At 32.4% G+C, this 26,751-nt stretch overlaps 2 protein-coding genes across 4 annotated transcripts; both read right to left on the reverse strand.

Moving 5' to 3' along the window:
- Positions 1-15,005: 15,005 nt before the first annotated feature.
- LOC108223115 (uncharacterized) lies at positions 15,006-25,550 on the reverse strand. 3 transcript variants are annotated; one of them, XM_017397203.2, is made up of 12 exons: positions 25,252-25,549; positions 23,402-23,493; positions 17,585-21,015; positions 17,067-17,477; positions 16,700-16,969; positions 16,332-16,618; positions 16,072-16,251; positions 15,876-15,980; positions 15,712-15,790; positions 15,586-15,632; positions 15,347-15,437; positions 15,006-15,233 (listed from the first exon to the last, which is right to left on the reverse strand). In XM_017397203.2, the coding sequence occupies exons 3-12, from the start codon at positions 19,358-19,360 to the stop codon at positions 15,219-15,221; spliced, it is 3,261 nt and encodes a 1,086-aa protein (XP_017252692.2). In that variant the 5' UTR covers positions 19,361-21,015; positions 23,402-23,493; positions 25,252-25,549; the 3' UTR covers positions 15,006-15,218. The 3 variants fall into 3 exon arrangements, with proteins under 3 accessions (XP_017252692.2, XP_017252691.2, XP_017252695.1); XM_017397202.2 differs by having other exon boundaries at positions 15,528-15,632; positions 25,252-25,548; XM_017397206.2 differs by lacking the exons at positions 15,006-15,233; positions 15,347-15,437; positions 15,586-15,632; positions 15,712-15,790; positions 15,876-15,980 and having other exon boundaries at positions 16,081-16,251; positions 16,447-16,618; positions 25,252-25,550.
- LOC108221761 (uncharacterized) lies at positions 19,441-21,006 on the reverse strand. Its single transcript, XM_017395619.2, has one exon. It carries the CDS (start codon positions 21,004-21,006, stop codon positions 19,441-19,443), a length of 1,566 nt encoding a protein of 521 aa, XP_017251108.2.
- Positions 25,551-26,751: the final 1,201 nt, after the last annotated feature.

Consider the following 26,751-nt stretch of genomic DNA (forward strand, 5'->3'; position numbering starts at 1 on the left):
TTAATATAACAAAATTGGAAATGACAGGATGTAAAAGATAATATAAAAAAGAATCTGGAAAAGAAAGTAATTGATATCACGTTGGGAATCATATTTTGATTACATTTTATTTTAGAATATAAATTTTTCTTCAAGTCAAATAAACTAAAAATTTCTCACTCATATAAAATACAATTTTTTGATGAATTAATAAGATAATTCGGTTTCAAATAAATAAAAAATATTAAAAGAGAAGATAAAATACATGAATGATATGTATATCTTACACGGAGTAAGAAAATAGTATCTTATAATTAAAAAAAAGAAATATATAATACAAAAAAAATCATATTTTGGTAACAAGTATTATGCGCCACTATCCAACCATCTGGCACATCACATATCACGTGGAGTTTTGACAAATTTGACTTGAAATTTATACTAAGGAATTATAGTATTTGTATATTGGTTCATAAGTGTATTGATTGTAAATGTCAATAATAAATATACAAATGATATGGATAGATTTCAAACACCAATAATTGTATGATGCTATCAATTGAAAATGTCAATAGCAAAATATACATATGATACCAATAGCAAAATATACATGTGACACCAATAGATGTTATACACTAACAACTATATGATGTTATAACTAAAATATATGAATAATGTTAGACATCATAATAATATGATGTTATAATAGAGAAAAATATGAGTGTCATATATAACATCACCTCAAAGACAATAATCAAATGGTGGTTAAATGTAAAGAAATATGAAGGTGATCACTCAAATCTATATAATCTTTTGAAATGGTGATTGAGCAATAAAGAATTGTGGGTTGAGAATTACTTGGGTGCAAACACGCTCTTCTATATATAGGACGGGATGTAAATTTCTAGAGAAAAAAACGCTAGTAAAAAGATAAGATTGAATCTTAAATTTGATTTTATAAAAAGATAAGATTGAATCTTAAATTTGATTTTAAAAATATATCGGTATCTATAATTTTCCTGTTACTTTTACATACATGTATCTTTAGATATTCTCACATCAGTGTGCGTGTGATTTTGGATTTTCCAAATTTTAACAGTAAAATCTTAACAAATTAAAACTATGTACATATATATTCTATCAGAATCATTCTGTTAGAAAAAATCATTATATATGCACAAAACACATGTACCAATCAAATATATATTTAATAATAATAATAATAAAGGTTTAATCATTTTTCATAAAAAAAACGTTGAAAATTAATCTTAATATTTTAACCGGTTCTAGGTACTATAGGATTGTCCAAAGTGGTTCTGCAATATAACAAAATTTAGTGTTATGTACGACTAGTATTCTACAATAAAATCAAATTTTATGCATAAATATGATTAATTTTGAAATTATATGTGAGATTTTAAAGCAGAATCAAATGGTTATATATATAGAGAGAGAGAGTCGAGTTCTATGGAGTACAAAAAATATTGGAGTATTAGAGTACAAAATTGATATAATATAAATTAGTCATTTAAATCTTAATTTTTTTTGTTCTACAATATTTGTAAACATCCGACAACCTGCACATTCTACAACATAAACATTGTAATCAAAAAAAGATAGAACAGTTACTTTTATAAATCGGAGAACTGCAATATAACTTATAAACAGAACAACAATCTTAATGCTTGTTAAAGTTGAAAGATATTAATGATTAATTGATAATTATGTTTAACACTGCTTATAAATGATAAATTACATATAAATTTGGATAATCAGTGATATTATTCATGATTAAACAAAAAAATTATGATTTGTACTCCAATACTCCAATGTTTTTATTTACTCCATATAACTTAACTCTATATATATATATATATATATATATATATATATATATATATATATATATATATATATATATATATATATATATATTTGTATTACTCTTTCGAAATTCTATTTAATGTTTTATAAATTGAATTAATTTTTAGTTATTTTAATTCTCTTAATTACAAAACATAAAATTTTCATCAAATAAAATATGTTATTTTTTAGTTTTTTATTTTAGTTTTTTGAATCAAATTTTAAAAAATAAAATAAGGGATACATAAAAAAACAAACCAAAACTATATATGTGTGCATAGTCATTAAACATTATTTTTTTGAATACGAAAATTCAGAAACTAAAAATAAGATATACTCCCTCAGTTCTCAAACTTTTTACTTTTCAACACATATGTTCAAAGTGATTTAATTATATATATAGTCTAAAATATTATTTTATTTTATAATTTTTTATGAATAAAAATATTACATTAATAGGGATCTTTTTAAAAATGCCCATCTGTAAAATTAGTTTTTTAAAAATACTACCATCTTTTTCATTGTTTTTAAAAATACCTTTTCATAAAATTTTTTTTTCAAAAATACGATTTGCAAATTTTGCAACCTCATTTGCAACCTTGGGCGGCGCAGCCGTAAAAGTTGCAAATGAGGTTGCAAAAGTTGCAAATGAGGTTGCAAAAGTTGCAAATAAAAATGGAAAGTTGCAACTGTTGCAACTGTTGCAACCTTGGGCGGCGCAGCCGTAAAAGTTGCAAATGAGGTTGCAAAAGTTGCAAATGAGGTTGCAAAAGTTGCAAATAAAAATGGAAAGTTGCAACCGTTGCAACTGTTGCAACTGCAATTGCAACTAGTTCAACTGAAAACTGTAAGTTGCAAATGAGGTTGCAAAAGTTGCAAATGAGGTTGCAAATGAAGTTGCAACTGCAGTTGCAACTTTTGCAACTGCAGTTGCAACTTTTGCAACTGCAGTTGCAACTTCATTTGCAACCTCAGTTGCAACTAAATGCAGCCGTAAAAGTTGCAAATGAGGTTGCAAAAGTTGCAAATGAGGTTGCAAAAGTTGCAAATAAAAATGGAAAGTTGCAACTGTTGCAACTGTTGCAACCTTGGGCGGCGCAGCCGTAAAAGTTGCAAATGAGGTTGCAAAAGTTGCAAATGAGGTTGCAAAAGTTGCAAATAAAAATGGAAAGTTGCAACCGTTGCAACTGTTGCAACTGCAATTGCAACTAGTTCAACTGAAAACTGTAAGTTGCAAATGAGGTTGCAAAAGTTGCAAATGAGGTTGCAAATGAAGTTGCAACTGCAGTTGCAACTTTTGCAACTGCAGTTGCAACTTTTGCAACTGCAGTTGCAACTTCATTTGCAACCTCAGTTGCAACTAAATGCAACTGAAAACTATATATAGTTGCAAATGAGGTTCCAAAAGTTGCAACTGCAGTTGCAAAAGTTGCAAATGAGGTTGCAACTGCAGTTGCAACTTTTGCAACCTCAGTTGCAACTAAATGCAACTGAAAACTGTAAGTAACAACAGATGTATGGTGTGCCCCTGGCGGGGCCATTAGATTACAATAGAATCAACTGAATGCAACCATATGCAACTGAATACAACCATATGCAACCATATATGCAATTACAAATCCTGATTTCAAGTTCCAGTTTTCAAATGTCATTTTCGACCTCATTTGAAAACTGGAACTTGAAATCAGGTTGCAACACGGCTGGTGCCGTTTGTAGTTGCAAATGAGGTTGCAAAAGTTGCAAACAGTATTTTTGAAAAAAAAATTTTATGAAAAGATATTTTTAAAAATAATTCTGGAAGGTAGTATTTTTGAAAACAATAAAAGAAAAGGTAGGTAGTTTTGTAGATTTCCCTTAATATTTTTATTTACAAAAATATATATTCATAAATGATATTTTTAGTTATGTGTCAAATTATCTCAAAATGCTTGCTAAAATTTTAAAACACAGATATTAAGAAGAGGATATCTAAAGATTTTATCCACCTAGGTGGCTCTCTATTTTGTACTAATAAAAAAATATTTAGAATTTCATAGTACACGAGCCAGGATAGAGTTTGGATATATTTATATGCTCAATAAATTTAACTAATTTCATGGCAAAAGCCTCTACTCTACTCAATTCCAAAAAATATATTAGTCATAACTTGATGACCAAAAACTCAATACATAAAATTAAAAAATATTATATCCCTAAATCCAAAGTTGCTCCATAAATAAAAAAGTTAAATAACAAATACTCTGGATATATAAGTTGTTACTCAACCTCAATTTACCCAAATGACATATCCCCCTACATCTGCTGTGTATAATTTTTTGGACTTGTTTAAGTTGCCAAATACTTTCACTAACAATCTCATATTGCTCTACAATGAATAAGCTTGAGAAGATTATGAATAGCTGTAGCGCATTGTTCTAGGGGAAGTGGCTCATATATAGATTTGAAAACATAAAAACCTAAAATGGAGGGTGAATAATTAATAGAAAGTTTTTGAAGGGGTGTTCAAGTTATTTTCAGTTTCTGATCTTTTAAGAAGATGCCTGTATGAATCCTAAAAAAATTGCCTGGTCGATCCTTTTTCTTCAAAAAGCCTAAAAAATTTCGAGCATATATGCTGAGTAACTAATTTGCTGAGTTTAAGATTAATCCTAAAAGTCCCGACAGTTAACTCTAATGTACGTTGGGTGCCAATCTTCTAGCCAAGCATGCATTTTGGACCAATCTAAATTCTTAAGTATGAAATTAATTTCTGCCTTGGTGTGAGAGTATGCCCAATTGATGAAGAAGTTTGCAAAATCTGTAAACTTATACTTCAGCAGTATTGAAAAGATGACGAGAACTACCTCTACATTCAGCTTTAATATGGAAGCACCGCCACCTCTAACCAGGTTTCCCCTCCCCTCGGGCCTGCCTCCTGCCGTCCTGTGTTGGGGTTGTTTTGCTCAATTTTAATCTTTGCATGCCATAGCATTAGGCCTGTACATTAGTTATGGTTATATTAGGAGCATAAAATATTTGCAAAAAATTGTTCCAGGTATAAAATGAAGCGGAACACCTTTTCACATTTTAATTTTAGTGTATCTCATTGTAATATCATTTTATTGACATATAATATTAGAGTTGTGAGAAAATTCTGATATATATGATATAATATTTGTATAGTATTCGAGATCAAGCGGATATTATCTGTGTAACCGAGATAAAACGATATTATCCGTATCCGAATCCGATAATTCTGAATACGGTATGGATATAGACATATTCGTATTCGATAATATCCGATCCAAATCTGAAATTAAACATATATGATATTTGAATATTAAATATTTATCCTATAAATTTCATAGTGTGTATTTTTTTTTTGTATCCGTAAAATAATATATTTATATGAACTTTATATATTTATAAAAATATTATAAGTATATATCATTATATCATTTGAATTAATATTTTAAAGATAACAAATCTTAATTGAAAGATGAATAAAAATTAATATTTGAATAAATATAAATAATCTTTATTGACTTTAACTCTTTACTCGATTTTTATAAAATTAATTTTTAATTTTTACTATATATTGTCCCAGAAAAATTGGAAATGGATCATATATATAGATTTAAAAAGATAAAAAACCAAAATAAAGGTTAATGGTTAATAGAAAGTTGTTGAAGGGTGTTTAAATTATTCATAGTTTCTTCTCTTTCAAGAAGATGCCAGCATGAATCTTTAAAAAATGCCTCGATCCCTTTTCTCTCCTGCAGTGATACATCCGGTGCCAAACTTCATGCCGGGCATTCATTTTGGACCAATCTGAATTCTCATCAAGTATGAAATCAATTTCTGCTCAATTAAGTGATGAAGAAATTTGCAAGATAATTAGACTACACAAGTAAAGATAAGATATGATGAGCAGTACTACAGCGATAATCAGTTTGAGTATAAGAAAGTATGTTTGGGTTGTTTTGCTTCATGTGATCAGGCTAATGTAACATGTATAGTAGATTAATGTCCTATTAGACCATATTTTTTTTCACATCCTAGCTGTTTGAAGTTTAATAAATTTTATTTTGTGCCTGACGGGCTATATATGGTGCCTAACTGTCTTTATATTTTAACCGATGATCTTTCCTTAATTGAATTCATGGTCTAGGTCTTCAAATTAAGACATTAATTATTTCTTCAGGATTGTATTTTACCTCATATCATAAAAGATTCTTCTTCTTCCACTTTTTTTGTGCGATGATCAAGATCTAGACTCTAGTTCATTCGTGCAATTTTATATGATGATAATCCATTGTAGATAGTTTTCAATCAAGAATCTTAGTGTTCAATTTAACGATGGTTGAGCGTTTTAAAAGGAATATTCATTGATCGCGGAGTATTCATCGAGAATTGTTAGAGTTATTTCATATAATATGAGTTTATACTCGTATAGATTTGTATAAACATGTAATTATGTTTTGTCATTGATGACCACTTCAACTTTTTTCAATAAGGATAGTAGACTTGATGAACTAAATGATACCCCTTGGACACATTTTCATGTGGTTTGGTTGTTTGGCTCTTACATCACCAACTGTGTCTACTAAACACTTGAGGCCCTTTAATTCACAATATATTTGAAATGATTAAAAAGTATATATTATATATTTTATTACCAAACCTGAATGTATCATATTGATGATTTAAACCCCAAGAAAACAAGATGCACGATACTATATTTGTATTAAATTCGAGAGTCTCATGAACAATACATAATGTTGAAAATTTAAATTCTAAGAGAACAAGATGCTAAAATTCTTATTTTCTACTATAAATCCTTAACTTGGCTCTAATAATTCGAGATCAACAATGTACATGAATGAATGTTATCCTCTTGTTTCTCTAGTGAAATCACATATATTTCTTGTGGACATACTGTATAAGCATAGGGCAACTAACCAGGGAAGCACCCTGCAGAATCGTGAAGAATGAAAAGGCTTCTAAAAATGTCTATCTATGTACGTTTTGTGTAATTTAGATGTTTCAGTTTTTTCGTTATGAAATATTGACTTTACACCATTATCAAGGAATATGTCTCTTCTTGTAATGGAAAATGATTACTTTTTGAAATTAAAATTTAGGATTGGATATTGTGATTGGCTATCAAATTGTTAAGATATATGTTTTTATCAATAAAATTAAAAAATATAAATGTTGGAATCATGAATACAATACATAAAAGGATTTTACTCTTACGGGTTTTAACGAGACCTTTTTTAATGAGTTATCTCTTATGACTTGAAAGGTGATGTTCTGAACATCCGAAGTACTTGCTTACTTTTGGTTAGATGATATATTTTGTTGAATGAAGCAAACTCTGTCTAACTTTCAATCTTGGTTTAATACAATTGTTTTATGACAAAAAAAAATCATATGTAACTCCATAAATGAAAATTTAAATGAGAACAAATGCATTAGATCTGTCAAAAGATAAAAATTACAACAAACTACTAATATTAATGATCATCGAATATTATGCACCAAATCATTTGTAGACAGCATAAGGGCAAGTAGAAATTAGAACATCTTCGAAAATAGGATCCTAACTGGGGATATAGAAATGGTTACTCAACCTCAACTCACCCAAAGGACATATTTGACTTGTCTAAGTTGCAAAGTACTTTCACTAACCATATCAGATCTGCTATATAAGAAGACGCCTGCATAAATCAAAAAAAGAAAAAAGAAAAAAATGCCTGGTCGATCCCTTTTCTCTTGCAATGTTTAAGGAACCCCAAAAATTTCGTGTATGCTGAGCGGTTCCAACAGTAAACACTAAGTACATAGGATGGCAAGCTTCTTGCCGAGCATGCAATTTGGACCAATCTAAATTCTCAAGTATGTAATCAATTTCGAGCATGCATTGTGGGTATGATCAGAGTATGCACCAGGTGATGAAGAAGTTTGCAAAATGGGTAAAATTATACTTCACGAGTTATTGAAAAGATGACGAGAACTACATCTACATTCACCTATAAGATGGAAGCACCAACACCTCTAGCCAGGTTTCCACTGCTACCAACTCCTCTTGGGCCTGCCTCCTGTCATCCTGTGTCGAGCTTGTTCTGCTCCATTTCACAAAATCTTCATCAATCAAAATCTTCTGCCTCAGTAGATAGTTGTTGGTGTGTGTTATTGATTGGACACACACTAAAATAACAACATATATAAGATATCATCAATACTTAAGACATATAAGATAAACTTATAAGATGACTTAATAAAAATCCAAACCCAAATCTGTTACAATGGTTCATTTCATGTTTGATAATAAATCACTAAAAAAACGATGTGAAATAGGAAGTACACCCAAAAAGCCTTAGGTTCATTCTCCATCCTCTTGATGCTGTGGGTGGTCAGGTTGTGTAACTCCATCCTGGTGCTGTGGGTGGTCAGCTTGTGCAACTCCATCCTCTTGGTGCTGTGGATGGTCAGGCTGTGCAACTCCATCCTCTTGGTGCTCTTCGTGCTGTGGATGGTCTGGTTGTGCAACTCCACCCTCTTCCTGTTGTAGATGGTCAGGTTGTGCAACTTCGAGAAATTGCATGAAGCTTGGAGTCTACATTATGAAAAGAAATAAAGATATTAGCTCATTATTTATTATTTTAATTGAATTAACATAAACGTTTGCCTCTCAAAATTAATATTACCTCGGGACTTCCAAGCAATCTCCCATAATATTCAATGTCTTCCAAGAATGACTGGACGTCCCCACTACTATTGGCACATGTTGCATTTAGGAAAATAATACAACTATAAATTAGCAGTTAACACATGACATACACAGTAATAACACAACTACTATTTATACCAATTGCCTCTTAGACAAGTGAAAACCAAGTGTCATATGTATAAATCTAAAGGGAAATTATATAGCATGTATATAAATATGATTTTTTACTTACTCATTCAGACCCGTGTCTGAAGACGCCTCCCCTGGCGGGAGTTGAGCATTGTCTGAGCTACTCTGAACCACTGGATGTGAGTACACAAATTTTCAAGTTAATTATATTCTAGTTAGAGGACGATGATTGAAATTTCTACATATTGAGCCTGATCAGCAAAAAGTTAAAAGAGTCTCACCAGCAGGTTCTTGATCCACAGGTTTGGGTCTGGCTTTGGATCTAACTTTCTGCATTAAGAAATTATCACAATTACACAAAAAAAATTCATATTATTATTATAATTTTATGACATCATTAATAATCTTGAATAATATATTAAGAGTGTGTATATATTCACTACAATATTAATACAACCTGCAGGTGGCTTTTGATGTGGTCGTGCTTAAGCCCCTGCACCTTCATCTTCTTCAAAATTGCTTTTGGCCTGGCACCTAAAACATAATAAAACAATTAATGTTAATACAATATAAAGATGATACAAAGAATAATATAAGCTAGAGTTAGATTAATTACAGAGTAAATAATTGAGCTGCTTGTGCACATACATACATGAATGATAAGCATTGAATTTTATACTTTTAGCTGGACTTTGATTTGTGTAATTTTTGTATATGTAATGGTCCGCCATTATTAACAAGTACAAATCAATTAAAAAATTAAATTTATAAAATTTAATGCTTAACATGTGTTCACACTAGAAAAATTCATAATAATATGAATTCAAACCGGTCCCACAATCAGGTCCCACAATAAAAAAAACAGTCAAATATTTTTAAAGCAAAAATATATAATATATGTAGGATGGCATATCACAGAAAAACAACCAAATATGAAACGTTTTTCAAGAGTTGAATGTTTGAATTTAATTTGTACCACGAAAATTGAGATAACGATATTAAAAAAGTATTGTATATAAATGAGATTATGATAATTTTAAATACTGAAAGGTTCATTTCTGGGACATTCAAAAAAATAAAAATAATTTATATAAAATGAGATGAAGGGAAAAATGTTTTACAAAGTTCTCAATCATAAAGATCCAAAATTGAAGAATTGATTAAAACAAATTATACAATTAAGATAAAAAAGAACAAATTAGTAAAGATGTAAATTTTAATGTTTGAAATTAATTTATAAATTTTCAACCATTTAAAAAAATCATAAAATAATATAACAAATATGTTCTGATGATGTTTAGAATCATGTGACAAATCCTTGATTTTTGTAACCAATGTGTAATACTCATGCCCAAACAAAGACAAAAAAATAGAAGATATGACTTTTGTTGTCGGAAGAAATGAAAAATACCCCCAACAACAATATGCATGGAAGGTTTTGGAACTTACGAAAGGGCCCACCCAGTTCCTGCACTGCACGAGAGAATCTCTCCTCAAGCTCTCCAGTCCAGCGAATGTAAGTCTTCGCAGTAAAGAGTGAAACATTTGGATTTAGAACCAGAACATCCTCCCCGGGATCTCTTGGCATCTCAATCTGCGGCTGCTGGGGCATCTCGAAATGTTCGAGTGGCTGCGGCTGGGGAGCTTGGTGGGGCTGCGGCTGTAAAGGTTGGTAGGGGTGCCACTGGGGTGGTGCCCCATAGTAGAGTGGCACCCACTGGGCTGGTATCCCCAACACCTGGGATGGCTCGGGCTGGAAAGGAATCCCGAACTGATCCTGGTATGGCTCGGGCTGGAATGGTACCCCGTACTCTGGGAATGGCTCGGGCTGGAATGGAATCCAGAACTGATCCTGGAGTGGCTGCGGCTGGGATGGTTCCTCGAAATGTGGGTGAGGCTGCGGCTGTGGAGGCTGGAGATGGTACATTGCTGGATTGTTGGGAACTGAATTCATCAGGTGCCTTCGGTTCACATCATTCCTGGTGTACATATGACGATGTGCAGAAGGATGACCCCAATTTGCACTCACTGGGAAGTACGACATGATTTCTGTGTTTTTGTTGTTAAATTTGTCTACGATCTTATTTCTGTGTTGTGCAAACATGGTGGCCTCGTTAATTTATAACAGTAAATATGTTGTGAGTTACAGATGTAACAGTTCTGTATTATTGTTTTTATGTGCTCCGCTGAATAAAAAGATACTTTTTTTCAGAGAAAATCGTGGGACCTATGACCCACTTGTTTATATTTTAAATAAAATATAATATTATGAAAATAAAGAATTCAATCTCATTCACAGATGAAATTTAAATCCATGAAATATATATGATCATCTTCTCCATGTTTATACATATCAAAGGTTTCATCACATTCCTGAACAAAAAACTTGTCAAATGCTTTTAGTTATAAGTTGTATTTTGATTATACTGGCAACTAGTTATATCCTCCAAATGATAATATTTTGATTATATTTTTGATTAGGTACATTCAGAGAGTAGTCAAAATTTTTAATAAAATCAGTCAAATTTTATATAAGATCAGAGATGGGAGTCAAATTTTGTGGGATGATAAATATATTAATTTATACAAAATAAAATTAACTATAGGTGTAATTTAATGGGGTCAAATTGAATTCTATTACCACAAAAATACTTCTTTAGTGGGGCCACCTTAAAATTTTTATACTACCAATATTTTTATAAACAAAAAACAATTATTTGGGGTTATGTCATTTTTGACTTTGTGACCGAGACTATTGCATTGTTTGCTCTAATGATGGTTTTTTGATTTTATCTGTATACATATGTTTATTGAATATTTCAGTTTTAGAATTTTAGTGGGGTCGGCTGCACCGTTGTCAATACATTGACTATTTTAGTGGGGTCAGTAGTTGTCAATACATTGACGATTTTAGTGGGCCAATTGCATCCAACAACAATACATTGATCACATTTATTGGTACATATTTTTGTAAGATGGTAATGAAAAATTATAATCAAAGTCAACCTTAACTTATGATTGGAATAATTAATTTGAAAGAAATATGCAAACAACTCATTAAATTTATAATCATTTGAATTTGAATACCATTCGATGTCGAAACAAAATGCATAGAATCTGAGGTGTCAAGTGAACTATTCATCCTTTCTTAGTATATGTATCTCTCATTTAGATTATTATTATAGAGTGACACTTTGAGATCTGTTATATAAATATAAAATTCAAAAGAGAAATAGTTGATAAATAATTTTTTTCACTAATCATCTATTCATCTTCACTTATAATGTCTTTTTACATATTTTATAGTATATTATATATTCTGCTTATAACATATCTACGCGTGATTTTATCCTCTTATAAAGGATTTTCGCATCAACAAAATATTTATGCGTCTAACGTCACTATTTTCGTACTCTTCAATTTAAATTGTTATTTTTCTTATAAATATGATAAATATATTAATTTATACAAAATAAAATTAACTATAGATGTAATTTAATGGGGTCAAATTGAATTCTATTACCACAAAAATACTTCTTTAGTGGGGCCAACTTAGAATTTTTTTACTACAAATATTTTTATAAACAAAAAACAATTATTTGGGGTTATGTCATTTTTGACTTTGCGACCGAGAATATTGCATTGTTTGCTCTAATGATGGTTTTTTGATTTTATCTGTATATGTTTATTGAGTATTTCAGTTTTAGAATTTTAGTGGGGTCGGCTGCACCACTGTCAATACATTGACTATTTTAGTAGGGTCCGTCGTTGTCAATTGTAACACCCCAGTCCCACATCGAGTCGTGTGGAGACTTTAGTTCAGTTTATAAGCATAAGTATTACTACGAATTGCACCAACAAATCATGATCTTTTGGGGGCTTGTGGTGGGCTTGTGAATTACTCAAGTTGTTGCAATTAGGCTAGTTTATTTGGGCTTATTTTCGGATTCGGATTTCGGGACTTGACCCGATTTTCGAAAAATACTCGGGATTTGATCCGGGTTGTTTCATATGGTATCAGAGCGAGGTTCTCGAAAGCTTGATCCGTCAAGTTGCCGGAGGTGGGGACACGAAGGCTGGTGGTATTATCCCGCAATGGACAGAGATCCGGTGGCGGGGACACGAAACCAGCCGGTATTATCCCACAATGGCTAGAGAGGTTCGATCTGGGCCTATGGGCTATCCATTTCGGCCTGATGAGGACGTCAGGAATTTAAGTGGGGGAGTTTGTAACACCCCAGTCCCACATCGAGTCGTGTGGAGACTTTAGTTCAGTTTATAAGCATAAGTATTACTACTAATTGCACCAACAAATCATGATCTTTTGGGGGCCTGTGGTGGGCTTGTGAATTACCCAAGTTGTTGCAATTAGGCCAGTTTATTTGGGCTTATTTTCGGATTCGGATTTCGGGACTTGACCCGATTTTCGAAAAAGACTCGGGATTTGATCCGGGTTGTTTCATAAATACATTGACGATTTTAGTTGGCCAATTGCATCCAACATCAATACATTGATCACATTCATTGGTACATATCTTTGTAAGATGGTAATGAAAAACTATAATCAAAGTCAACCTTAACTTATAATTGGAATAATTAATTTGAAAAAAATATGCAAACTCATTAAATATATAATCATTTGAATTTGAATATCATTCGATGTCGAAACAAAATGCATAGAATCTGAGGTGTCAAGTGAACTATTCATCCTTTGTTAGTATATGTATCTCTCATTTAGATTATTATTATAGAGTGACAAACAACTCATTAAATTTATAATCATTTGAATTTGAATACCATTCGATGTCGAAACAAAATGCATAGAATCTGAGGTGTCAAGTGAACTATTCATCCTTTCTTAGTATATGTATCTCTCATTTAGATTAGTATTATAGAGTGACACTTTGAGATCTGTTATTTAAATATAAAATTTAAAAAAGAAATAGTTGATAAATAATTTTTTTCACTAATCATCTATTCATCTTCACATCTTTTTACATATTTTATAGTATATTATATATTCTGCTTATAACATATCCACGCGTGATTTTATCCTCTCATAAAGGATTTTCGCATCAACAAAATATTTATGCGTCTAACGTCATTATTTTCGCACTCTTCAATTTACGTTGTTATTTTTCTTATAAATATGAAATTGTATTAACTTAGTTTTTTTTATTAACAAGGAAGATTTTATACTGTAAATCAGCTAACAAGACGGTCATCAACTTGATAGAAACATTCCTCCTATCAATGACTCGATCATGACTCCTTAGCTAAGAAGTGAGCAGCAGACCATCTAATAAAGACTAACTACACATCGTTAAACACTTTCATAATATTCTTACACTCCTCGATCACTACCTCAAATGATGAAGATATAGAAACTTTGCTTCGAATGGCTTGCACCACGAACAAGCAATCAGCTTCAACTATCACCAGATTCCATCTGTGTTAACTTAGTTTAATCCTGCAAAATTAAACCAAATCATACTTAATGGGTTGTTTTCATCAATAATAAACTTAAAAATCAAATATGATATAGATAAATTAATGATATTCATATTATACTACCGTCTGTTCGAATATTATAATATAATATGGGTCTTCCTATTACACACTAACAACCACTTTTTAATTAATTAGATGAAAAATTATGATTGATGAAAATTTTTGTGCATAATAGGCCATCATTATTACTGAGAACACCAAAATAAAAATGATTCTTACTTTTTGTCATGTGTGAAATTCATTATACTAGTACAAAATGGACATTTAGCATCGGTCAAATTAGGCCTTTAGCGTCGGCATTCCAGCGTAGTATATGCACGCGACGCTAAAGGGTGATCCTTTTGCATCGGTCAAATTAGGCGACGCTTAAAGTATATTTTCGTCGGTTCAATGCCGACGCAAAAGAACCATTAACCGACGCTAAAAGCTGTTTTATTGCTTCGGTAGTCAAACAGCCGACGCTAAAGGGTGAACTTACAGCGTCAGTCGGTCAAAGAGCCGTAGCAAAAAGTTGACCTTTTTGCGTCACCTGGTCAGACAACCGACACTATATGGTAAGCTTATAGCGTCGGTTGGTCAAAGGGGCGTAGCTTATAGTGGATGCTTTTAGCGTCGGCTGTTTTTCTGAATGCCGTCACTTAAAGTTTATCCTACTGCGTCGGTTCCTTTTGAAAATGCCGTCGCTTAAAGTCCTTTTTTTAATAAAATATTTTTATATATATACAATAATAACCTGCTCATCCTTAATTAATAACCTGCTCATCCTTAATTCATGTAAAGAAATCTAAATGAAAGTACACAAAGAGAATAACACTAAATCAAACAAATTTAGTTAGCTAGGAATCTACATCCATTACAGCAATCAAAATGTACATTGAAATTATATTACAATCTGAGTCTATGAATTCTAGTAATCAGTCTAAATTTTTCTTACTACATACAAACACTAAGAAAGTCTATGAAATCTACCAATCAGTCTGAGTCTTTTCTTCATTTCTTCACTAAAAACTTGGAGTGACCTTCATAGACTGTCCATCTGCATAATATAAGTAAATCAATACATGAGTTCTATATATGATTTCAAATAAGTACACATGTAAGTTAATTAGTTATGGCAACAAAAAATAATCTAATTCATCTAAGTCATACCTGATTATAGACATTCAACGGTAAAAAATTCAGCCCACAACTCTTGAACCTCATTAATTTCTTTCTTCGTATACCTCCTTGAACCAAGACCCTTGCAATTGCAGATAATAAAATATTCAGATGATAACATATTGAGTTTAATATTTGATCCTAAAAGATTTATTAACTAGTTTTTTCTTACCTCTTTCCAGTTAGTGTTAGGATTTTTTTGAGAAAGCGTGATTATTTCATACATGTACCTCATTATAAAAAATCCACACTCCGTACCTCCTAGTTGTTGAGGACACTACAAAGAGAAACAAAAAATATTTATGAGAAAGAATCATGTCAACGAAGAGAATCATATTAATGAACAAGATTACTACCTGAACTTCTGTATGATACCAAAGAAATTCCTTTCTGTTATTCTTCCTGCCACCTTGTGGTACATACAGTTTAAATGCACTATGCAACAGGAATAGGTCAGTATGTAATCCACATCTTTTATGTATAATTAAGTACTGTAAATTAAAATTAAAATATGTCTTACGTTCGTGCTGGTGTCGTCAACCGTATATCTCGTTCCCTCCTCAAAGAATCGAACACATAAATAACACTTTCTTCCAAACTGAACATAAGCAACATCCAGTGATCACTACAGAAATGCACACATAAAATGATGATTACACATACACATAGATTATAATATCAACAAAATGACTCAAATAAATTAATTTTGTTCTTACTCTTGGATGTATGGTGCAAAGATAAAACGCTTATCTTTGTTCGCAACTAAAAACTCTGTCATATACTGAATGACTTCATCAATACGTTTATAGTCACGCTTGTGATTTATCACCAGTCTAGATGGTGAAAAAAATGCAAATGTATCATCGTTCAGCTCTTTGCATAATTTCGCAATGTACCTGCAACATTATATATCACAATAAACATGCATAATAATAAACAATTCAAGAGCAGATATTTTAAAAAAGATTATTCTTACTTCGAAAAGATTTCCAAGATGGGTATATTTAACCAACACTTTTTTAGAAATTGATCAACATTTTCATATGTCACATAAATGGGAATTCCTCCATCTTGAAAAGTAAAGGTTGCACCTTTTGAACCAGATTGCTCAAGCAAGTACCGTAAGGATCGACAATTTTGAGTTGAATTTTCATCACCCGAGCCTTTCTTCACTGGAGTGGTTGAACCTTTACTCTCAAGCCTTCTGACAACATTTTTCGGGCTTTTTTCAAGACCTTTTTTCTTCTCCAAAGATACGGGATCCTAATAAATCACCATTAGAAGCAAAAAAAAAAAAGCAATTGAATGCGAAAAAAATTCAATGCCAAGATATAAATTATATACCTGTCCTAAGTTCACGAGCTCCTTAGGCCACTGCACAAAACTGCCCTCAGCATTTCCTATTGTTTCATGTTCAGAACAAGGCACTGGAAGGGGAGTCAGTTGATATTCTGGTACAACATCATCAACAGATACTCTAATATTTTGTGGGGCGACTGGATTATTATGGATCATGTTACCCCTTTCATTGTTCGACGGGAATACAGTGCCCCTAGCCACAACAACTCTACCTTTGACCTTATCCAGCACGCAAAGCCGACAAAGAGTTGGTGTCTGCATTTTAATACAAGTACAGTAGCATTACTTAGAACTTTAAATAAAGAAAATGAAGACAATTATAGTATAAATACTAACTAGACAATTGTTATACCATCAGCTCTGATATATGATCTTCTCCTCCTACTGACTGGCAGCTACTTCGAACAATACCAGGACTTGGGTTTTCGATATCATCCATGAAATTATTCTCAGGGAGTGATAGGCCTATTTGTTTTAAATACTGAAAGATCCCATGAAGTTTTGTGTTCATCATCTCCATCTTTTCATCACACTCCCTCTGAACTTTCTTTGTGATTTCTTGTGTGATCGTGGCCAATTCATCCATTGAGATGACCCCACTCTGTTTGCTTTTTCCCGATCCAAAGACATCTTTGATTTTTGCTCCTCCACCAACACCTCTAACACGTCCTCCATGTTCCCTACGTCCAAGTGCGCGTGATAATATATCATCATGACCCTGTGGTGTCCAACTTCCGTCTGAAACTTGCTTCTGCAACTCTCCCTGCATGATAAGAATGATATGAAGTCGTGAGAATTCAAAATAATGAGGTCTAAGGCGCAAGAAAAAGGTAATCACAATTTAATAAAGCGCAAAATTAAATAATTTACCATTTTATCAAAGACTTCCTTTGTCTGGCTATTTGGGATGTAATAACTGCCGTCCTCCTTCTTTTTTGTACGTGCTCTAACCCAGTCATAACTCCGGCTGCTACGATCACTCGATAAAATTGACGAGTCAAGAGATTCCAAATTTTCTAGATTAGCTATGGGGTCCTCAATCCATACCCCTTCATCATGGTCATTGCGTGCATAATTTATATCTACATTGTCTTCCCTTAATGTGGTCGTTTGTATACCAATGGAGAAAGGGGGATTATCGTCAAATTGATTATATTCCTCCTCGTCTTCAACATTATCAATTCCAACAATGCATCGTTTACTTTGAAGAACAATGGACCACTTAGGATCAGCGGGGTCTCGAATATAAAATACTTGGTTAACCTGTGTAGCAAATATGAATGGGTCATCCTCGTGGCCAAACCGAACAAAGTCTACTAAAGTGAAACCCGAGTCATCCACCCGAACACCACGCTTTATATCGAACCATTTACATTTAAAGAGAGCAACCTTGAAATCCCTGTAGTCAAGCTCCCAAATTTCTTCAATCACCCCATAGTACGACTTCTTTATATCTCTTGAGGTCATGGAATTGCCTCTATCAAATTCCGTGGAAGAAGCTTCCACACAGACTCCAATATTTTGCACTGTACTTTTCTGATCTTGACATTGTGTATAGAAAGTATACCCATTAACATCATATGCTTGGTAAGATCTCACTGGCATGTCAGGACCATATGCTAGCCATTTAACTGTATTAGAAACGGAAGAATGACTTGATGAATATTGCAACATCACTCGATCTCTAAACCATTTAACAAATGATCGATTGTGTTCATTTGTAACCCATTTTCCGCTCTTAGAAGGATGATTTTTTTGAATATCGAACAAGTGCTCTTGTAAGTAGGAATGGACATCAGTCATGTGTTGCAATACGAATAAATGGGCTCTGTCAAGCATTTCAGCACTAGGAGATATCATTTTATGTCCCAACGTACCCTGACCTTGAAGTCTTCCTTCATGACGAGATATTGGAATTCCAACCCGATCAGTAGATGCTAGATAGTCCGTGCAAAATCCAATAGTCTCTTCAATTGTATACCCTTCAACTATACTGGCTTCGGGCAGACGTCGGTTTCTTACATATGCTTTTAAGATACACAAGAATCTCTCGAAAGGATACATTTGGTGCAGATATAAAGGACCACAAATCTTAACCTCTCTCACAAGATGAACCACTAAATGCACCATTATGTCAAAGAATGAGTGAAAGAAGTACATTTCAAATTCACAAAGTGTGACAATAATGTCAGCTTGCAATTTATCTAATGTCATGGGATCAATTACCTTACTGCATATAGCATTAAAGAAGAAGCAAAGTTTCGTGATCGCTAGTCTCACGTCCTTGGGCAATATGCCACGAATTGCAACAGGAAGTAGATGTTGCATTAAAACGTGACAATCATGTGACTTCAAACCTATCAGCTTCAAATCTTTCATTGAGACAAAAATTTTAGGGTTCGAGGAATACCCAGATGGAACTTTCACAGTAGATAAACACTCACACAAGCTGATTTTCTCTTTTCTAGACAAAGTGAAACAAGCTGGAGGTAGATATGTACGTTTACCAGATTGTTGCGGTGCTAACTCTGCCCGAATACCCATCTCCTGCAAGTCTAATCTGGCTTTCATGCCATCCTTTGTTTTGCCAGGTATATTCAACAAAGTTCCAATAATGCTTTCACAAACATTTTTTTCAATATGCATAAAATCAAGACAGTGCCGGACTTGCAAGTGCTCCCAATATGGAAGATCCCAGAAAATAGATCTCTTCTTCCAGACGCTACTTACGGTTGGCCTTTTATATAACTTCCCAAGCACAACATCAATATCTCTCGTTGAAAAACCTCCTTCCCGGTTAAAGGTAAACGAGCCACTCGAGTTTCGATAGTCCCATCAAAAGACTTTTTGTTCTTACGATAAGGGTGGTTAAGAGGAAGAAAAGTACGATGACCCATGTATACATTTTTTTTGCAATTGTGTAAGCGAATGTCAATCGTCGCATCTACACAAATCGGACAAGCATTAGCTCCTTTGACACTGTACCCAGATAGATTTCCGTATCCAGGAAAGTCGCTTATGGTGCAGAAAACCATGGCATGCAGGATGAAGTTTGTTCGGCTGTAGGCATCATATATCTCCACACCTTGATCCCACAATAACATTAGATCTTCAATAAGTGGCTGGAGATAAACATCTATGTCATTCCCTGCCTCTTTAGGGCCGGGTATTAGCAACGCCAACATTATGTACTTGCGCTTCATGCATAACCAAGGAGGCAAGTTATAAATGGTTAAAACAACCGGCCAAGTATTATGTTGTGAGCTTAAAGTGCGATACGGATTCATGCCATCTGCAGAAAGGCCAAGTCGAAGGTTTCTAAGTTCTCCACCAAATTCCGGAAACTTTCCATCAATGGTTCTCCATTGTGGTGAGTCGGCTGGGTGTCGGAGCATCCCATCAGATTTTCTTCCTTCAACATGCCATCTCAAAAGCTTCGCATCATTTACATTTGCAAAGAGTCGTTTGAATCGTTCCACTATAGGCAGATAACGCAAAACCTTGACCGGAGGCCTCTTCTTGTCATTAGTACAAGAATTACTTCCTTCCCGCTTGAACCTAGATGCTCTGCATTTTGGACAGGCGTGTAGATGTTCATGCTCGTTGCGAAACAACACACAGTGATTTGGACATGCATGTATCTTCTTCACATTCATACCCATCGGACACAATATCTTCTTCGCCTCATAGGTGGAAGTGGGAAGCTCATTCTTCAGCGGAAGAATGTCTGCCAGAAGTTTTAGCATTTCAGTGAAACTCTTGTCACTCCACCCATTCTTCACTTTAAGCTTACACAATTTAAGGGTAGTTGACAACCTCGTAAACTGATCACTGCACCCGGGATACAAAGGTTTTTTGGAGTCATCAACCAAGTGTTCAAGAACTTCCGGCTGGTGCATTAGAAGATCTTCAACATCTTCAATCATCTCATGGACCCTGTCGTTTTCTACATCATCTTCTTTATTGGTATCCTCCATATCATCTCCATAATTTTCATTATTTCTGCTAATTGTCTCTGTTTTTTTAGATTGTATTCCTTCACCATGCCAAATCCACTTAGTATAATCTTTCATGAAACCACGTCGAAATAAATGTTCACGCACTGTCTCGACATTAGGATACTTTTTTAAATTAGAACAGTCGCGACAGGGACATGTGATCATTTCTTCATTACCATGTTCAGTGCCTTTCTTCTTTAAGTTCTCCACCGCACATGAAATGAATTCATTAACCCCACTAACATACTCATGTGCGACCCGCGGTAATTTATACATCCATGTGGCACGATCCATGTTATATATCTATATACAATATATGAAAGAAAAGTTAGTAGATAAATATATATATATATATATATATATATATATATATATATATACACAATTCATCATGAATAATCTACTTGAGGTGAATCAAGAACTCTGTTTAATCTCGTCGTGTTTTGGTGTTTAAAATGTGTAGTTGGGTGTTTGGGTGAAAGGGGGTTGGTTGTAGGGTGCACAACAATTATATAAACCTTGGCATTAAAACCAAATTTGCTAGAGAATTATGGGGCAGTCAACGCTAAATATTTATATTGCATAAACTGGCCATGTTTTAGAGTTTTCTGTAATAGTATATATCATCACCTTACAATACAATTAGGGGTCATTTAATAAATCTGAACAATTAATATATGAATGAATAATATATCTGATTAATCTGAACGAATAATATCATTTGATTTGTTTTTGAAAATATCTGAATGACTATTTTTTTAATAAATATATGTTTTAGTTAAATAAACTTTAAACTCATTAATCATCATAAAAATATTTTATGTGTAATATGAGATGCATATGATCTTGTTAAATATATTCTATAATAATAGTCTTTTTGATATTTAGCACATAATTTGAGGTGGAAAATATATTTTTACATATTATCTTTCAGATATTCTTTTTTGAAATATAAATGTTAAATTTATCTATAACAAAATTAAAAACAATATAGAAAGAATAATGATTTTTTTTCATAGCTCAAACTAAACAATGTAGTTGGGTGTTTGGGTGAAGGGGGTTTGTTGTAGGGTGCACAACAATTATATAAACCTTGGCATTAAAACCAAATTTGCTACAGAATTATGGGGCAGTCAACGCTAAATATTTATATTGCATAAACTGGCCATGTTTTAGAGTTTTCTGTAATAGTATATATCATCACCTTACAATACAATTAGGGGTCATTTAATAAATCTGAACAATTAATATATGAATGAATAATATATCTGATTAATCTGAACGAATAATATCATTTGATTTGTTTTTGAAAATATCTGAATGACTATTTTTTTAATAAATATATAGTTTAGTTAAATAAACTTTAAACTCATTAATAATCATAAAAATATTTTATGTGTAATATGAGATACATATGATCTTGTTAAATATATTCTATAATAATAGTCTTTTTGATTTTTAGCACATAATTTGAGGTGGAAAATATATTTTTACATATTATCTTTCAGATATTCTTTTTTAAAATATAAATGTTAAATTTATCTATAACAAAATTAAAAACAATATAGAAAGAATAATGATTTTTTTTTCATAGCTCAAACTAAACAATGTAGTTGGGTGTTTGGGTGAAGGGGGTTTGTTGTAGGGTGCACAACAATTATATAAACCTTGGCATTAAAACCAAATTTGCTACAGAATTATGGGGCAGTCAACGCTAAATATTTATATTGCATAAACTGGCCATGTTTTAGAGTTTTCTGTAATAGTATATATCATCACCTTACAATACAATTAGGGGTCATTTAATAAATCTGAACAATTAATATATGAATGAATAATATATCTGATTAATCTGAACGAATAATATCATTTGATTTGTTTTTGAAAATATTTGAAAGATTATTTTTTTAATAAATATATAGTTTAGTTAAATAAACTTTAAACTCATTAATAATCATAAAAATATTTTATGTGTAATATGAGATACATATGATCTTGTTAAATATATTCTATAATAATAGTCTTTTTGATTTTTAGCACATAATTTGAGGTGGAAAATATATTTTTATATATTATCTTTTAGATATTCTTTTTTGAAATATAAATGTTAAATTTATCTATAACAAAATTAAAAACAATATAGAAAGAATAATGATTTTTTTTCATAGCTCAAACTAAATATAAAAAGTTAAAATATTATTTCAGAACAAATAAAATATGATTTTTCTAAATTGTTATACCATAGAGATGTATAATTATATGACTGATTTTGAAGTATTAAATCATTCTTAATGTAAATCCTTACCAGGAAAAAAAAACCATTTTTCATGTAAAGGTTGATTTTAAGGTAATCTAGCTGGCACATCTATAATCTGTAGCTGAAGTTAACTTCTGTTATGTGCTGGTATATCTGTGTTAATGTCTTACGGTTTATTTGTATCTATAGCTACAGCTGAGAAGTAAGGAAGTAGCTAAATTTGTCAATTATTTTTTCTGTTGTAATTAGTTGTTTTGTACTTTCAAAAGCAAGATTCTACCAGATAATTTCAAATATCATAATTTCTCAGGCCCTTAACAAACAATAAACAGAAAAGTCATAATATAATTTAAGTTGATGCAAGTTGTACAAGTACTAATAGCTCAACTATCTTCCACGAAAAAAAAGTTGTAAAGAGCAAACAGAACTTACGAAGCAATTAGCATGCAAGTATCACCAAGCAGTAGAAGTCTTTGTTCCTCTATAAAATTTTTAGAAAGAAGTCCTGTAGTTTACTCACCTACCTGGATCCAACAGCAAGTTATCATTTAAAAGACCAGAGACAAGAGAACCAGAAATAGTGGACTACTTAAGTAAAAAGGGTATAATGTAATAATCTATATTTATCTTGAAGGATTGATTCACAGTGGTCCTATTAGCACAGAAATAAAAAGACAGTGGAATATGCATGAGCAAGTTGATAAGATTATCATACGCATACAATGAAGGTATGTGAAGTAGACCAATGGCCCAGAGCCCCTTACAACTTCTGTTAATTACTGCTAGGCTTAGAGAACAAGAATTAAGTAGCATATTCTATACTTTAAACTAACAGTGTCTATATATACAGACATAAGCTACTGAATTCTAGAAAATGTTAATGTATACTAAGCAGACCTAATAGGAAAAAGAGAAAAGAAGCTCATAACTTCTTTTGACAGCAGTACTCTGTTATGCTTTTTGATATTATGAGCTTCAGTGTTGTGCTAGAGAATTACCTGTTTAGTGTATTATATTTTAATCTTTATCTAGAGTTAACCACCTATTGAAACTCACGAGTCTAAGTCGAGTTGTCTGTTAGGTTGAATCTGTAGAACTAGCAGACTCGAGCAATAACTAAGTTATATGGAGGCATGTGGTATATACTAGAACCTGAATTGGCACAAGCCGATACTCTAAGGGAAACAGGGTATTATTATTTTCATGCCTCTTCTGACATAAATAACACAACAAAATGCCTACTGCCAGACTATATTGTACATTTTTGCTAGTACTGCAATTTCTACTGAATTTCCAGTTTACGATATTCAGAACACGGAAAGAAAAATAGAAACAGAGAATTTCAAGAACATTCATAACACGAAAGAGACTGATCTTATATATCCTCTCCTAAAATCTGTAATGGCCTTGAGAATAATAGTAGAATTTGCAGAGCTAGCTAGCTTAATTTGTACATGATCAAAAGCTAACAATTAACACCTAAAATCAGATATTAAATTAGTAACTACTACCAGTAACAGAGCAGGTATATCAAGACATTTAAGACACCATAGTTTAGCTATTCAAAATATCACTTAGACATACTTTGCGTTCTGCTAAGAGAAAATAATAGTACTTAAGTCAACTGAGAATTTTAATACAAGCATTTTTGGAAAATCTTTTATAACCAGCTATGCTCTAAACATGCCCAAAAAATCTCTCAAAATTTCTTACCATAGTTATGTCACGAGTTAGAAAGAAGACTAATCAAACATTGTACAGGGTAACAATACATATTTTAACAGTATGTTCGATTTAAAACATTTATCATCATAGAGAGTACATAATCAATTAGCATTGAGCCACACAGCATATTCAGATCAGAGGGCACACACAAGTTTCAAAATATCATTATAATTAAGCTAAGAAATGGTATCAAATATGGTAAAAATTCATGTTTGCAGGGTAGAAAAAACAGAACAATTTACATATGTATCTATGTATGTATGAAGATTCTAACTTCTTCAATGTTATGTATGTCGATCAGTATAATCAAACTCAGCAAAAGATCATTTCTAAGTGGGCAGTTTCACCAAAAACCGTACAAATCACTCTTATACTGTACAATCAGAGCAATCAAAACAATTTGAAGCCAACAAATATAGCAATTAAAGATACACCCAACAAATATAGCAGAAACCCCTCTTTTAGTAGAACCCAACAAATTTAAACCAACGAATTTGGCAAGAACCCATCTTCTTCTGATTAAATACAAAATAATAAAAACCCAGCGATTTACATACCCAGCAATTTGGCAGAAACCCTTCTACTTGTGATTTAACAGAAACCCCTCTTGTGAATTGAACCAATGGATTTGGCAGCAACCCCTCTTCTTGGGTATAAACCGAACGAGCAAATTGTAGATAGATATAGAAGATTTAGCAGCAGTAGAGGCCAAAGAATCTATACACGAATCTATCGCAGCAGCAGAGGCCAACGAACCCAACGAGCAGCGAGCGAATTGAGAGAGAAGCGAATTTACGTGTGAAGCTATCGTGGGTGAGAGGTGAGAGTACTCGATATATTATGTCCTGAGTATACCCGATATATTTGAGTACTGCTCGTAAGTTTTGACTTTTAATTTTTAATTTTTAAAAACCAATTATCTATGGCGTCGGCATGTGAAAGAGGCGTTGCTTGACAAACTCTATTGCGTCGGTGTTAGGTGAACCAACACAAAAACCAAATTTTAGGCGTCGGTGTTTTCAAGACCGACGCAAAAGGATGCCTTTAGGTGTCGGTGCTTTGAAGAACCGACGCAAAAGGATGCCTTTAGGTGTCGGTGCTTTGAAGAACCGACGCAATAAATTGAAGAAAATCACTTCTTGCGTCGGTTAATATCAAAACTGACGCGAAAGAGTGTTTTAGGCGACGACATTTTAAAAAGGCGACACAAAAGGTGCGTTGCAAAAGGTGTTTTTTGTACTAGTTTATATTATGTGGTGGCCGTTTATGTGTGCTTATAAACACACACTAAATATCTATTGCAACAAGCAGAACTTATAACATCTGGGGAAGTATGAAATTAATTTCTGCCTTGGTGTGAGAGTATGCCGGCCAACTGATGAAGAAGTTCGCAAAATGGGTAAAATTATACTTCAGCAGTATTGAAAAGATGATGAGAACCACATCTACATCCAGCTTCAATATGGAAGCACCACCACCTATAGCAACGTTTGAGTGCTATCGCCTCCCGCCGTCCTGTGTTTGGGTTCTTCAGCTCCATTTCAATCTGTGCAAAAAAAAAAATCTTATACATTAGTTACTGTCACACAAGGAACATAAATTATTGTTTGAAACATGTCATACTAGAATTTATGTTATAGTTTTGACAAGAAAAAGAAGAATTTACGCTAAAATCATATATGATAGAATATGTAAAATATTTAAATTTGATAGGTGACAATAAATTCATGTATTAATATTATATCTACATATTATATATATATATATATATATATATATATATATATATATATATTTGTGTGTGTGTGTGAGAACTTAAACATTATTTTATTAGAACATCTTTAGCTATCATTTTATTAAATAAAATAAAAGAATAAAAAGTTTGGAAATGACAAGATGTAAAGGAAAATATAAAAAGAAATCGGCAAAGGAAAGTAATTCATATCTTGTTGGTGATTACATTTCACTTTAGAATATAAACTTTTCTTCCATAAAAAAATAAAAGTTTATTCTCACTCACATAAGATATATTTTTTTATAAATTAACAGGATACTAT

This window comes from Daucus carota, chromosome 5 (genome assembly GCF_001625215.2).
Source record: "Daucus carota subsp. sativus chromosome 5, DH1 v3.0, whole genome shotgun sequence".
In the NCBI taxonomy this organism is placed as follows: domain Eukaryota; kingdom Viridiplantae; phylum Streptophyta; class Magnoliopsida; order Apiales; family Apiaceae; genus Daucus; species Daucus carota.